The sequence below is a fragment of the Capricornis sumatraensis genome, chromosome 21 (genome assembly GCF_032405125.1).
Source record: "Capricornis sumatraensis isolate serow.1 chromosome 21, serow.2, whole genome shotgun sequence".
In the NCBI taxonomy this organism is placed as follows: Eukaryota; Metazoa; Chordata; class Mammalia; order Artiodactyla; family Bovidae; genus Capricornis; species Capricornis sumatraensis.
Window position 1 is genome coordinate 23,655,681 of NC_091089.1, and position 15,621 is coordinate 23,671,301.

Genomic DNA, 15,621 nt, shown 5'->3' on the forward strand with positions numbered 1-15,621 from the left:
CTCTTTTATCTATGTCAGTGTGTATCCATTAATCCCAGGTTCCTCATTTAGCATTTACTTTTTGAAAGACACAGTATAAACTATAGCTTATATTTTTTAACACCTGCATAGGACAACACTGTATGGATGTAACCTAATTTATTCAACCTCCCTCTTATGGATATTTAGGATATTCTCCAATTTTTATATTTACAAAGTATTGCACTTAGTAATTTTGTAGTATATCTTCACCTATTTGTAAGAGTATTTTTTGTGGGATATACTTCTACAAGTAAATTTATTGGGTCAAAGGGCATGTATATTTTGACTTTCATTAATTGATGTTTATTAAGTATCATGACCTAACGAAAGCAAAGCATCTGAGAGAGGTTTTTTAAAGTGTTTCTCATACTCATGTCCCCATGTATCTTACAGCTTACCTGTTACAAAGGAAGTTTCTGACAGCGATCCTAGCCTAGTTGTAGTTCTTCTCTTTCCTTTTCCTTCTTCTCTTCCTTTCTTTCTCCCTCTCTCTCCATCTATCATATATTGAGTGTTTACCCTGGCCCAGGCAGGATATGTCAGAGGGGGTGCTTTTACAGCATGGCAAGGACACAGCAATAGAAAATGAAGAGGAGGAAGTCAGGATGGAGGGATGAGGGGGACGGCAGGAAGGCTGGCGCAGAGAGAGGCCTGCGGGAGAGAAAAGAGATGGCTTTTTCAAGGGGGAGCAGCTTCCAGCATAAGAGGAAGTTTGGAGAGGTAAACGGACAGGAAAGCTCTTTGGGGCGTTCGTGTGGGTGTGTCTGTGTGTGCCACGCAGTTTATCGCACCTGCAGGGCTTCCCAGGTGGGGCTGGTGGTAAAGCACCCACCTGCCAACGCAGGAGACATAAGGACCTGGGTTCCATCCCTGGGTTGGGAAGATCCCCTGGAGGAAGGCATGGCAACCCACTCCAGTATTCTTGCCTGGAGAATCCCATGGACAGAGGAGCCTGGCGCGCTACAGTCTACAGGGTCACAGAGAGTCAGACACGACTGAGCAACTGAGCACGCACAGCACACACACCACCTGCAGAACTCTGAAACCTGCCATTGGAGATTAACTTACTGCTTCCTGCTTTCCCGGAAGTTAGAGCTGCTCTGCGCAGAGGACCCGTCCTCTGGCCCCAGCTCTTCCTTGGCTGTCCCGGCCATTCATTTTGTCAGCAACCGTGGCACACTGACTCTGGGTCAGGACTGTTCTAGGCCCTAGACAGTGGGGAATAAATAGACTTGGCCCCACTCTCCTACACTCCGGGGAAATAAGCGGACACTGTGTGGAGCATGACCCCGCAGTGGGTCAGGAACAGCCTTCCCAAGGAGGTAACATCTGAGCTAGACCTGAAGGAGCTGCAGAAGTGCGCCAGGCAGAGGGGACAGCAAGGGCAAGGTGCTGGGGCAGGCATCTTGGCTCGTTGAGGGGATGGAGAGAAGGTCTGCAGGACAGGCAGAGGAGGAGGGGGTGCTGACCTCAGGGAGATGGGAGCAGCCATGGGGCTCGGGGCTCGGGGGCCTTATCCACTCTCATGAGGAATGTAGATGTCAGCTGAAGACTTTGCGTTTGGGGACCCCAAAGCCTGGGGAGGCAGGACAACTTGCTGCCTCATCCTTTGACTGCAAGCTCCTCCCCGGCTTCCAGTGAGGCCAGAAGCAAGAGCGGGAGGAGAAGTACAGCTGCCCTGGGTGCTGAAGGACCATGAAGCATCTGGACGTCCTCCCGGAGCTCCAGACAGCAAGTTTCAAGAGGAGGAAGTTCTCACTGACACAAGCATTCCAAGACATAGCTAGTCTAGACATAGCGACGAGGTCTGTACCTCCATCACCTGTACATTCTCTCTTCCTCATGTGAAACTGGCACCCCCTTGAAGGAAGGATGGATGGATCATTCCAAAGGGTGGCCCAGGATGCAGATGTCACATACCCCCCTGCTGAGGTTTTGTGGGTAAGAGTCAACCCCAAGGGTGGGATTCCCTTCTGCTGGCTACTATCCCAGCCACGGGTTGAGGTCAATCCCCACTGACAACCCTTAAGGAAAGATAATAGGACTTCTCGGAACTTACCTGGAAACGCAAGGAACCAACTGAAATTTCATCCCATTTCTCTTCTTCAAAAGCCCTTGTTCCATTGGTAATAATATTGGCACGGAAACGTGAGATGAGATTGTTCATTGGGAATAATTCTTCTTTGCCATTCTCATGACTGTGTAAGACACACCAGAAAGAGAAAAGGGGAGGCATGGATAATTGCACTATTGTAGTAAGTCAACATTCCTGCCATTCAATGCCTGAGTTCATCAGCTGTACTGTGGCCTGAGGCTTAGATGATCAGAAGAAGCTTTTATCATGAGTGCAAGGCTAAAAGACACACCGCTGTGGTCAGACCTCCAGGATCTCCCCTAGAATATGGTCCCACCTCCAATGAAGAAGCTCACAAGAGGCAGTGCAATGAGAGCCAGTCCTTGCTGACGCGATGAAGAACTTTGGTAAACCCAGTGAACAGGGAGGGGTCAAGTGGATAAACTTGTGAGAAAATACCAGTTCTACAAGGTGAGTCAGGACAGGGCATTTAAAGAATGTCAACAGGTTTAATTACCAAGGACCTAAAAAGTACCAAGAGCTCACACTCTTTTTGGATATTTTTGGATATTAGACCATCATAAAGCTGGATAGAGTATATACATGGGAGGTTTTAATATGTATTTTCTACGGAGAACAGGTTGCTGGTTACCAGAGGTGAGAGGTGGGTAGAATGGGTGAAGGGGGTCGAAAGGTACAAACTTCCAGTTATAAACAAGTCATGTGGGTGTAATGTACAGTACGGCAACTATAGTTAATAATAGTGCATTGTCTAAAAAAATACTGTATTGCATATTTAAAAAGTGCTAAGAGAATAAAATTTAAAAGTACTCATCACAAGAAAAAATTTTTACAGCTATGTGTGGTGACAGATGTTAACTAGAACTATTGTGACCATTTCTCACTATATACAAATATGGGATCATGTGGTACACCTGAAACTAATATAATGTTGCCTGTCAACTGCACCTCAATTAAAAAACTTTATTTCCTAACTTCCATCCTGTTAGCAGTTTTAACTAGGTGTATATTATTTACGTAATTTTCCTGTTTAAAATTTTTGTTTACTACTACGAATGAATGAATGAAGGTCCCTCAGTTGTGTCCGACTCTTTGCGACCCCATGGACTATACAGTCCATGGAATTCTCCAGGCCAGAATACCGGAGTGGGTAGCCTTTCCCTTCTCCAGAGGTACCGTGAAAAGGCTACCTGTACCTCCATGCATCCCATCCCCTAAGGTAAAAAAGCACTGAAAAAGCATCTGAAAACTTCAGCAGACAAGCACACAGTATAAGCCCATTAAGTTGAGTTCAACCCTTTTGGCACCAGGGACTAGCTGCATGGAAGACAATTTTTTCCTGGATGAGGGTTGGTGGGGGGGTTCGGGATGATTCAAGCGCATTACATTTATCACGCGCTTTATTTCTATTATTATTAAATCAGCTCCACCTCAGATCATCAGGCATTAGACCCTGGAGGTTGGGGACCCCTGTTCTAGAGTGAAAGAAGCCATACTAGGGATGTCCACGGGGTTGACTGAGAGGGGGCGTGAGGAAGGGGCCTGGGGCACTAGAAATGTTCACTGCTCGATTGAGGCGGCGGCTCCATGGGTATACAGACATCTGTAAACATTCACTGAACTATGTACTTATGATTTTTGCCCTTCATTGCACATTAATAAAAAAACTTTTAAGTTTCGGGGGAAATCTTTGAGCATACTGGAGCCTTCCCTGGAGATAGAACTGAAAGGCTCCAGGGGAGAGAAAGGGGTCTGTGTCTGTATCCCAATCCCCTCCAAAGAGTGGACAGCCAGAAGAAGCCAGGGACCACAATAACCAAGTCCAGCTTTGGACTAAGTGCAATTCCCAGGACCAGTGACAACCGCAGGGTCCCTGTGGGACAGGAGAGGGTTAGCAAGTCCCAGTCCTGATATCCCTTGATTCTGGATTTACCCTCCAGGTGATAAGCCCTCCCCTGTGCTTTATGAAAGGGAAAGTTTTATGTCTAAAAGCTATCAGCATCAGTATGTATACAAGAGCATCCATCAAATTTGAAAATAGAACCAGGGATGCTCACCACGTATTAATCACAGGCTGTTTCTCTTATCTTTGATCACCTGTCCTTCCTACCCCCTACCACTTGTCAGCTTTTCACTAAACCAGCTGATGGAACCAGAGCTGCATCAAGCCACCTCTTCTTCCACACCCAAAATTCAAAAAAACCACAAACCTGATCCCTCCAGGGCTCCGGGCACCTAAGAAAGAGGGTCCCTCAGTGCTGGGAAAACTCAGTGAACACCCAGGGACCACGCATCACGTTTCTACCCCCAAACAGGGCAGGATGGACCTCAGCAAGGGAACACCATTGTCTGTTTTTGCCGATGACGATAAATAGGAATTGGGAAGCCCTCGTGACGCAGTGGTAAAGAATCCACCTGCCAATGCAGGAGTCACAAGAGACGCAGGTTTGATCCCTGGGTCAGGAAGATCCCCCGGAGTAGGAAATAGCAACCTACTCCAGTATTCTTGCCTGAAAAATTCTACAGACATAGGAGCCTGGTGGGCTATAGTCCATAGAGGTCGCAAAGAGTCGGACACACCTGAGCGACTGAGCACACACGTAAAGAGGAATTACTACAAAAGTCCACCTTTGTTGTTCTTATTAAGCTACATAGGTACACGCTTGTGTGTGTGCACACAGGTGCCAAGGACCACATGGCACGTGGTAGTCACAGGAGCCTGGCTCAGGACACAGACAGGTGTGGACGAATGAGCCGCCTGTCTCTTACATAATAGCTTACATAACAGCTTTTTTTGTCCCAATGATCTGATTACCTTGGGATTTCAATTTCCTCTAAAAACCAATGAGGGGGCTTGAAGCACCCAAGCCCCTTTCTGGAGCTGACCTTTCCAGAGTCCTTGGGAGATCTCTGGGTGGGAGTGAGTGGGCAAGGGCGCTGGTTCTGTCTGATGGTACAGATGACATCTGCAGTTATAACTTGAAAAGCACGACTGCTATTTTCACTCAAAATAACTGTGGAAGGAGGGCAAGGCTCCTAGGGGCCAGGGAACAGTGGGGGGGGGTGGCAAAACAGCTGTGTCAACTTGCTGACAATTCCATTAAAGCAAGTGTTAAGAACTGAAATGATCACACAATGAGAGTTGGTATTCTCCACTAAGCATCTTGAGGGCATCAAGAAGGACACTGGAAGATAAAGAACCCTCTAAAAGATTAAGGTAAACTGGCCTAAAAAGTTTTGTGACTTCTCTGGACCTTGATTTCTCAATGAAGGGTCTGGACTCAAGATTCTCAGAATTTTTCTCCCCAGGCAGGTGACTGGCTCACTTCCAGAGGCAAGTGGTTACACCTGTTTGCTATTCCCAAAGTGTTAGTCACTCAGTCACGTCCAACTCTTTGTGACCTTATGGACTGTAGCCTGCCAGGCTTCTCTGTACATGGAATTCTCCAGGCAAGAATACTGGAGTGGGTAGAGCCACTCCCTTCTCCAGGGGATCTTCCCAACCCAGGGATCAAATCTAGGTCTCCTGCATTGCAGGCATTCTTTCCCAAGGTAAATAGCAAATAGTAAAGGAATCTTACCTTGTGCTTAATTGCTGCTGAAGTTCCAAAATACTGGATCTGTTTATCAGCAGATATTGTGCCTCATTCACCAGAGAAAGGGCGGCTGTCGTATGAGCAGACTGATCTAAAAAAGGATGGAGTATTTAAAAGGGCTGCTGGACAGAGAAACAAGTTAAGGGTCCGCTGATGGGTAAATAGATGAGGAAACTGTGGTGTACATGCACAACGGGATATTGTGCAGCCATTCAAAATGAAATCTTGCCATTTGCAATAACATGGAAAGACCTTGAGGCATTATGCTAAACGAAATAAGTCAGACAGAGAAAGATAAGTTCTGTATGATCTCTCTTATAGGTGGAATCTAAAACAAACAAACAAACAACAAAACACCAAAAAATGAGCAAACAAAACAAGCTCATAGAGCAGATTGGTGGTTGCCAAAGGCAGGGGGTGGGATGGGTGATATGGGTGAAGGGGATCAAAAGGTACAAACATCCAAGCACAAAATATATAAGTCTTGGAAGGGTAATGTATACTGTGGCTGCGGCTGCTGCTGCTAAGTCACTTCAGTCGTGTCCAACTCTGTGTGACCCCATAGACGGCAGTCCACCAGGCTCCCCCGTCCCTGGGATTCTCCAGGCAAGAACACTGGAGTGAGTTGCCATTTCCTTCTCCAACGCATGAAAGTGAAAAGTGAAAATGAAGTCACTCAGTCATGTCCGACTTCCAGCGATGCTATGGACTGCAGCCCACCAGGCTCCTCCGTCCATGGGATTTTCCAGGCGAGAGTACTGGAGTGGGGTGCCATTGCCTTCTCCGGTATACTGTGGCAACTATAGTTAATAAAACTGTATTGCCTATTTGAAAGCTGCTAGGAGAGTAAATCTTAAAAGTTGTCATCAAAAGAAAAAAAAATGTAACTATGTATGGTGACTGATGTTACCTAGACTTGTATGATCACTTTGCAATACATACAAATATCAAATTATTATGGCACACATCTGCAACTAATATAATGTTGTATGTCAATAATACTAAATTCAAAAGTTTAAATCAAATTTTAAAAGAAGAGTTGCTTTCTTGGAATGCAAATGAATTGTGCTTCTATCGACTTGCATTTTTAAATAATACAGATTATTTCTACAAGGGAAAAATTGGTGCCTGTGGGAATAATAAAAAATGTTCTAAGCATAATTCAAACAGAAAGAAAATTAGGTCCTAGAAGATTCTGTTACTAATCTAGAAAAATAAAAATAAAATGCTGACGTTAAATTGTTCCAGCAAAAGAGACTTGAAGGTAACATTTTGAGGAGAGATGGAGCTGTGGGGATGTAGGGGGGCTCTTCCCCAAGAAAGAAGAAGGACCTTGATGCGGATCCTGGGCCCAGGAAGATCTGAATCTAGTCAGGGAATCTAGTTAAGGAAAAGCTGGGTTTTGCCCTTGGCAAAGCTTGTAATATTGACTTTGTTGTTGCTCAGTCGCTAAGTTGCATCCAACTCTTTGTGACCCCAAGGACTATAGCCTACCAGGCTCCTCTGTCCCTGGGATTTTCCAGGAAAGAATACTGAAGTGGGTTGCCATCTCATTCTCCAGGAGTCCAGGGATCAAACCTGCGTTCACTGCATTGGCAGGTGTATTCTTTACCACTGAACCGCTAGGAAAGCCCAATATTGACCTTAGATATATATAAATAAGACAAGTTTTTAAACTACAGAAATTTTTTTTATTAAAAAAGGAGTGGAAGAAAATATCAAAGTCGTGCAGAACTGCCTCAACCTGTCACCGATTTGATCAGCCACTAGTCGGGCATGCCATAGCTGTCATTATAGATGTTGATATGAAAGGGTTGCCTGGACCAAAATCCAGAGAGCTGTTTCAGATTCAGGCCTGTGGACGCCAGAATACCTAAGAATGGATAGTGCCACGAAAATCGCTTACAGGTTCTCTACTTCCATGGCTTCTTCGCTAGAACAGCTCATCTGAGCAGCGAGGTGCCCACAAAAGGCCCTTATCACCCTTCACTGGGAAAGACCGCACCTTTCCAGTGGCATATTGGCCCTCAGGCTAAAAATCTCCTGGTGGAAAACAAAAGCCCCATTCACAGCCCTGGAATCTGTGCTAAGAAAATAAAAGTCCCTTAAGTATGGGTGAATGATGATTCTCTTGTAGGTCAAATGACTTCCAATTCTTTGCTAACCACAAAACTGCCGGAACTAATTAAGCTGTCAAGTGACAGATGATTAAAGCCATCCTGATGTTAGATCCCTGTGCCTCAGAAGAAAGGTTTGAGTGACAGCCCGCTAACCAAACTCCGTCATCCCCAACTCTTTATTGACTTAAATAAGATTCTTCAGAAGAGAACCAACGCCCAGCACCAGCTATTCTGATCATAGATGATAGCTGTTCATGGACACGGGAATTAATCACGGGCAGCCAGTCATCTCATTAAGAGATTCATTTTCCACTATTTTTTCTCTTTATGTTTAATAGCTATTTTTCAAATTTTATAATATAGTTTTTATTGCTTTGATCAACTGTGTTGATTTTTTAAAAATTATTAAAAATCATGATTAGAACTCAACCCGGAAAAAAATGTCCTAACACTGAGACACTACGATCACAGAAAACTTTTTAAAATTTTATGTATTTCAATTCATATATAATTTTAGTTTAAGGTAAATATGATAGGGTGATCAAGGAAAGATTTTTCAAGCATAAAATATATAACACTAAGATAAAATTCCATCAAGGAAGTGGAATAGCAATCCAAATTGAAGAAGGAAAAGGAAAGAAAGGCAATTTCTGTACATTAAAAATATTTTTTGAGGATTTCCCTGCTGATCCAGTGGTTAAGAATCCACACTTCCACTGCTGGGGGTATGGGTTTGCTCCCTAGTTGTGTAACTAAGATCCTGCATGCCTCAAGGTGGGGCAAAACAGTTTGTTCATATACATATTTTTTAATGAATACTCATAAGAATCAAATTATTATGATAATGGGATGCCACTGGCTTATATTTAAAAGGGCAAAATATGAGTTTTCATTTTAGTGCCTACAAGTATACTTTGTTTTGTGCTTCCTGGGTGGCACTAGGGTAAAGAACCCGCCTCCCAATGCAGCAGACTTAAGAGACATAGGTTCGACTCCTGGGTCTGGAATATCCTCTGGAGGAGGACATGGCAACCCACTCCAATATTCTCGCATGGAGAATCCCACGGACAGACGAGCCTGGCGGCCTACAGTCTATGGGGCTGCAAAGAGTCGGACACGACTGAAGCAGCTTAGCTCACAGCACACATGAACTTCATTTTATCGAATTCCACCTTAATCGAACCTCACAGGTACCTCGCAGGCATTATACTTTTTGTAAACTGAAGGTGTGTGCAACCCTGCATGAAGCAAGTCCATTGCACTGTTCTCCCAACAGCACCAACAGCATTTGCTCACGTCATGTCTCTGTGCTGCGTTTTGGTGGTTCTTGCAATGTTTCAATCTTTTTCATTATGATATTCGTTATGGGGATCTGTGATGTTACTATGTTATATGATCCATGTTCCTAGGTTATGTGATCTTTGATGTTACTATGACTTGCTGAAGGCTAAAGTATTCTTAATTAAGGTATGTACACTGATTGGTAGACTTCCCTGTAGCTCAAACAGTAAAGAGTCTGCCTGCCATGCAGGAGACCACAGTTCAATTCCTGGGTTGGGAAGCTCCTCTGGAGAAGGGAATGGCAATCCACTCCAGTATTCTTGCCTGCAGAATTCCATGGACAGAGAAGCCTGGTGGGCTACAGTCCATGGGGTCGCAAAGAGTTGGACACGACTGAGTGACTAACACACACACACACTGATTTTTAGACTTAATGCTATTACATACTTAATAGATTATGGTAGAGTATAACCATAATTTTTATATGCACTGGAAAGCCAAAAAAATGTGTGACTTGCTTTTGTGGTGGTTGGAAACTGAACCCACAATATTTCCAAGGTAAGCCTGTATATATGCAATATGCTGGAAATCGCATCCTTTGCAACTTCTTAAACTACTTTTAAAAAATTTAGGTGACAGTGTAAAGAGGTAGTGTAGTTTAAAAAATTTAAGTGTTCAAAGACCTAGACCCAGACCATCAGCGGCCACACCACCATAAATGGCATCTTTGAAGTATAACGTTCACAGGCTGACACTCCCTGACCTTGTATCGAGCAGGCAACAGATTCACTCTCTGCCCCCTTCACCTGCCCAGGTTCCATCTCCCATCAGGACAGGCAGAGCCTGCCTGACCTCTTTGCTTCCTCCTTCTCTCTCTCCATCGCAGCCTCCACACCTCACCAGGGATGTCTTTCTGATACAAGCAGCATCATGAAACTCCCCAGCATAGAATTCTTCAATGAGTCTCCCACCCACAAGATAGTGCTTCTGACTCAGCAGCACGTTCATCTCATCTCCCCAGCTCTACCCCCATCACCCCCCTACCCACATCCCACCTTCCTAAACCCTTCCCTGAGCCCATGAAATGCCACGCCCTGCCAGTAATCTTCAGCAATCTTCTTGCCGCTCTCTGCCTGGAGTAGTCCTCTCCTGTTAAAATGTAGCTCCAAACTCACCTCTTCCCTGAAGCCCTCCAAGACTCATTTCAGGTGTAGACTTACAAGCCAGTCTCCCTGAGAGCTAGTGACTAAGCCAGGTCATTCCTGCCTAGATCAGGAATGTAGCAACTATCCAGTCCATTGATTTAGTCATCTAGTATTTACTGAGCAACTACTATATATCAGGTCTGTTCTAAACACTGAGGACAAAGCAGAGAAAAATCCTTCCCTCACCGAGTTTATGATCTAGCAGAGGGAAGGCAGAACATAAACAGGATAACTGAGCAAAACGTTTGCCTTATAGGATGTGAAATGTGCCACAGAGGGACTTTCCTGCGATCCAGTGATTAAGACTTCACACTGACAGTGCAAGGGGTGAAGGCTCAATCTCTGGTCAGGGAACTAATATCCCACATGGTCTGTGGCATGACCAAAAGATTAAAAAAAAAAAAGCCACAGGGAAAAATAAAACAGGGAATGAGCTGGGAGTTTCAAGAGGGGGCTCTAGTTCATAGGAGGGCAGTCAGGCAAGGGTCTCCTGAGGCGACATTGGAACAGACACCTGAAAGCTTACTCTTCGCACATGGTGCTGTGACCTCAAAGTACTTTCTTCTCTAAAGTCTCGTTTTATGCTCACAACAGCGTACAGCAGGAAAAACTGTCAAAACCCTTAAATCTAAGTAATTGAGGTCTGCAGAATTTCCACACCATGAGGTTCAAGGATTTGCCAAGGTCTCACAATCACTTGGTGTCAGGACAGAAATCCAGATTTTCTTAGGATATAGCAAGCTACCAATGTGTTTATTTTAAAAAAACCCTAACCCATTTTTCCAAACATGCAGGACTGAGGCAGAGAGCTTGAGTGGAGCCTGCAAGCCCACCTGTCTTCTCAGGGTCAGTCTGAAGACCACACATGGGCCCTGCTGACCTGCAGGGCCACCTGGGCACCTGTCTGCCAAAGGCCCACCACCCCCACTTCATGAGCAGATTGCCCTGTCAGCCCATTTTGTGGACTGATGTTCATGTCTGTAAGCATGAGTCCAAGTTCCTATTCCCCGAGACGCAATCCAAAATGTAATACCTTTGCCATGTTTCTTCTTTGCATGTCTTTGAAAGTCTGAACTTTGTTTGATCAAATGATAGGGACGGCCAAAAAACTTTGACAGCCAGTTGGAAATTTTTTCTCCGCAATCATATGTGTTTACCCTGACAAAAAAGAAAAAGGAAGGATGGTGAACGTTATGTAGTATTCCATTAAGTAACTGAAATAGCAAAATGTTATACAGTATAATATAACAGAACATAATAGAATATAATGAAGTCCCCAGCAATATAGACACCTAAAGTGACAGGTGTGCTTAGGAAGCTGCAGAGATATTTCCAAGGCATGGGAAGCCCTGAGATTTGTGCTTTTCACAAAGTTTTCAGATCAAATTAAAAGTTTTAGAAATTTCTCTTTCTACCTCTCCTTTCACCTAATCTCGACCAGAAAACATGTGGAAGACAAATTTTCTGATTGTGGGTCCCGATCTTGTGGTTCTCAGCCCATCTAACACCCCAACCAATTAAACCTCCCAAACACAAAAATTATTAACTTCATAGTTCACTAGTGGTTCATATACTAGTAGAAGGCTTTTAAAATGCCAATGGCTTTTAGTGAACACAATAAAGCAGTCAGTGGGCACATCTGTGCTCAGGAAATCATGATATGCATAGTGCTGATCAGACAGCATTTCCTTCTGCACTGCAAACAAGTCAGTCATGAAGGGATATGTCAAACACAAGCTACACACATCCAAACTGGACTCAAGCTGTTGGCACCTCTGGGTCACACTGGGATGACAAAGGGCTATGTACATGCTCAGGAAAGGTGGGAAGGTGATAGTGTGAGGATGGTGCTCTACCCAATTGGGCATTGTGGGCCCTGGCTGTGCTGGAGGCCCATGGGGTGAGCACACTCTGCACCCTCTTGCCAGTTCTTGTGCGGATTTAAACACTCATCAAAGCACATTTTCAATCAGAGTAATGAATTTTGGGTGAATATTTTGGAAAGTTACTATAGCAAATCTTCCATGGAGAGAAATACAGCCATTTCAGGGTGAAAGTGAAAGTGTTAGTCACTCTATCATGTCCGACTCTTTGAGACCCCATGGACTGTAGCCCACCAGGCTCCTCTGTCCATGGAATTTTCCAGGGAAGAATACTGGAGTGGGTTGCCATTCCCTTCTCCAGGGGATCTTCCTCATCCAGAGATTGAGCTCACAACTCTTGTACTACAAAGCAGATTCTGTACTGTCTGAGTCTGCAATTATTTATCCCTGGTTTCATGTAGCTGCATCTGAGAGGACTGGCGTTTTCTGGTCAATAAAACCTCTTGGATAGCGTGAGCTCAGGCTTCTTTTACTGGGAACCATGAGTGCCTGATATCATGAAAATGGACTTAGATGCATCTTTCAAAGCACCAGAGAGAATGTCTACAAAGTGAGGTTTCATTCTTCCCTTCCCTGAGAGTTTCACCTGCCACAGCCTCACCTGTCCGCACAGACTTTGCTTTGGCAAATCTGAACTTGCTCACTGTTCTCCTCAAGAGGCACTTCTATAGGCTCCATCCCTAATGAACAAAGGTTAGAGACAAATTTATCATCATGCAAAAAAGAACAAGTATATGTTTTTAAAGTCCATTATTCTCAAATATACAAGAATTAATGAGCTGGGCAATTGGTTGAGTCAAATAAGTGGCTGGGTCTTAGAAATCTCTTTATAACAGAGATTCTCGTCATCATTGTCAGCACCAGCAGCAGCAGGTGGGCTGAGCAGCTTTCTCGTGGGAGACCCCACACTGGGGCAGTCACATCCATAGTCCCTGCGATGCTGAAAATCCCTTTAAAGGTGTCTCTCCCTCTGGAGGACTCTACATCCTGATGTCATTGCTCTCTAAGCTACCTAGATCCTCTAGAAATAGACAGGCCGGCATAAAGGCTCACTCTGGAAAAAGGTCAGCATAGAGTGTCAGTTCTCCTAGCTCCTAGGAGTCAGCATCAAATTGGATTCCTGAATCAGTCATCATTAGTGCTAAAAAAAAACCCAAAAAACTGTTACCATATCAGTGGAGTTGGGAAGTGATTCTTCTCTAAAAAGTTTTTATACACATTATACATACAAAGGAGCAAATAACATATGTACATAAACTTAGAATAAAATATGCAGAAGAAACTAGAGGAAATTGATCCCGGGCCACTGAAGAGTGTAAGATTGTTGACAAAGGCTGGAACACCTGAGGCATGCTGCCACTCTGCATGCCTTCTCATCCTTCATGAGTCATTAAAAATACAGGGTAAGGCATGAAGCCAAGACGCCTGAGTAGAATTCGTGGTGGCCCTTCTCTGTGGACGCCTCCTCTGTGGCCCACCTGTGCTCTCCAGCCATACAGATTCATGTTGATGTTTGGTAGAAACCAATACAACACTATAAAGCAATTATCCTTCAATTAAAAATAAGTAAATTTTGAAAAATTTACACACAAATGTTCATAGCAGCATTATTCATAATAACCACAAGTGGAAACAATCTAAATATCCATCAACTGATAAGTGGATAAAAAAATAAGTATGCCTAATTGTTCAACAGTATGATGATCCTTAGAAACATTATGCTAAGCAAAAGAAGTCAGTCATATATTGCATGATCCCAATTACATGAAACATCCAGAACAGGCAAATCCACAGATACAGAAAGTAGATTAGTAGTGGCCAGGACTGGGGATGAGGTTGGGAATAGGAAGTGACTGCTAGTGGGTATGGGCTTTCTCATTTAGGATGATGACAAAGTGTTCTAAAGTTTATTGTGGTCATGATTGTAAATATACAAGAAAAATAATAATTGAGTGGTACAGTTTAAATGAATACATTTTGTGGAATGTTATATAAATATTGATCAGGCTAGAAGAAATAAATTAAAAGGTAGAAAATGATATACTATACAAACACTAACCGAATCAGAGCTCAATGGTAGGATTTGTAACAAAGAATTTCACACTTCAAACTTTGGAACAAAGGAAATTATGATGTATAAAGAGGAACATGGTTTAAAGAGGGACCAATTCACCAATAAGTCAATCATACTATGTGAAGCAAAAACTAACAGAACTAAGGAGAAAGCAGACAAATTGACAATTACAGTTGAAGACTTCAATACTCTTTTTTCAGTCATTAACAGAACTAGTAGCAAGTGCATAAAAACCCAGCAGGTATATAGAAAAACAGCAATACTGATCAACAAAGTGGATATAACTGACATCTACAGAACACTCCACCCAACAACAGAATACACATTCTTCTCAAGTGTATATGGAACACTCATTACAATAAATCACATCCTTGGTTATAAGCCAAAACTTAACAAATTTTAATGAATTTAAAATCTACAAAGTAAGTATGCTCTTTTGGAGAGTTTATGGAATTAAACTAAAATCAATAACAGAATGAAAATAAGAACATCTCCAAATACATAGAAATTAACACACTTCTGTAATCGATGGGTCAAAATGAACATACAGAAAGCAAGTAAGCACATCAAAAGTTGCTTAACATCATTAGCCAGTAGGGAAACCAAATTAAAATCATGATGGGATGCCATTACACACCTATTAAAATAAATAAAACAAAACACTGACAAAAACTGACTGGATGTGGAGCAACTAGAACTCTCATACATTACTGGTGGAAATGAAAACAATACATTCCAGAAAATGGTCTGGAAGTTTCTTTTAAAAGTAAATTACCCTTACTATATGACCCTGCAATCAACTCTTAGTATTTATTCTAAAGAAATGAAAACTTCTGAGCACCCAAAAACCTGTACATGAATGTTAAAAGCAGCTCGATTCATAATTGCTCAGAACTAGAAATGACTCAGATGCCCTTCAGTAGATTAAAGGAGGACATACCACACTCTGGTAGGTCCATACAATGGAATAATGCTGCTGCTGCTTCTAAGTCGCTTCAGTCGTGTCCGACTCTGTGCAATCCCAGAGATGGCAGCCCGCCAGGCTCCCCCGTCCCTGGGATTCTCCAGGCAAGAACACTGGAGTGGGTTGCCATTTCCTTCTCCAATGCATGAAAGTGAAAAGTGAAAGTAAAGTCGCTCAGTCGCGTCCAATTCTCCACGACCCCATGGACTGCACCCTACCAGGCTACTCAACAATTAAAAAAAAAAGAATAAACTACTGATTCGTGCAATAACTTAGATGGGACTTAAAGGCATCATGCTGAGTGAAAGAAGCCAACATCAAAAGCTCACAGATTGTGTGTTTACATTTATATAACATCCTCAAACAAAAACTAACAGTGATA

General features: G+C 43.3%; 1 protein-coding gene across 1 annotated transcript in view; it reads right to left on the minus strand.

The window, feature by feature from the left end:
- MOCOS (molybdenum cofactor sulfurase) overlaps positions 1 to 15,621 on the minus strand; it is a 57,624-nt gene that overhangs the window by 5,963 nt on the left and 36,040 nt on the right. The window contains exons 10-13 of the mRNA XM_068993820.1: positions 12,803 to 12,881; positions 11,352 to 11,476; positions 5,698 to 5,803; positions 2,081 to 2,219 (exon numbers count right to left, since the gene is read on the minus strand). Of these exons, the coding sequence (XP_068849921.1) occupies positions 2,081 to 2,219; positions 5,698 to 5,803; positions 11,352 to 11,476; positions 12,803 to 12,881 (449 nt within the window). The remainder of the gene's footprint in view (positions 1 to 2,080; positions 2,220 to 5,697; positions 5,804 to 11,351; positions 11,477 to 12,802; positions 12,882 to 15,621) is intronic.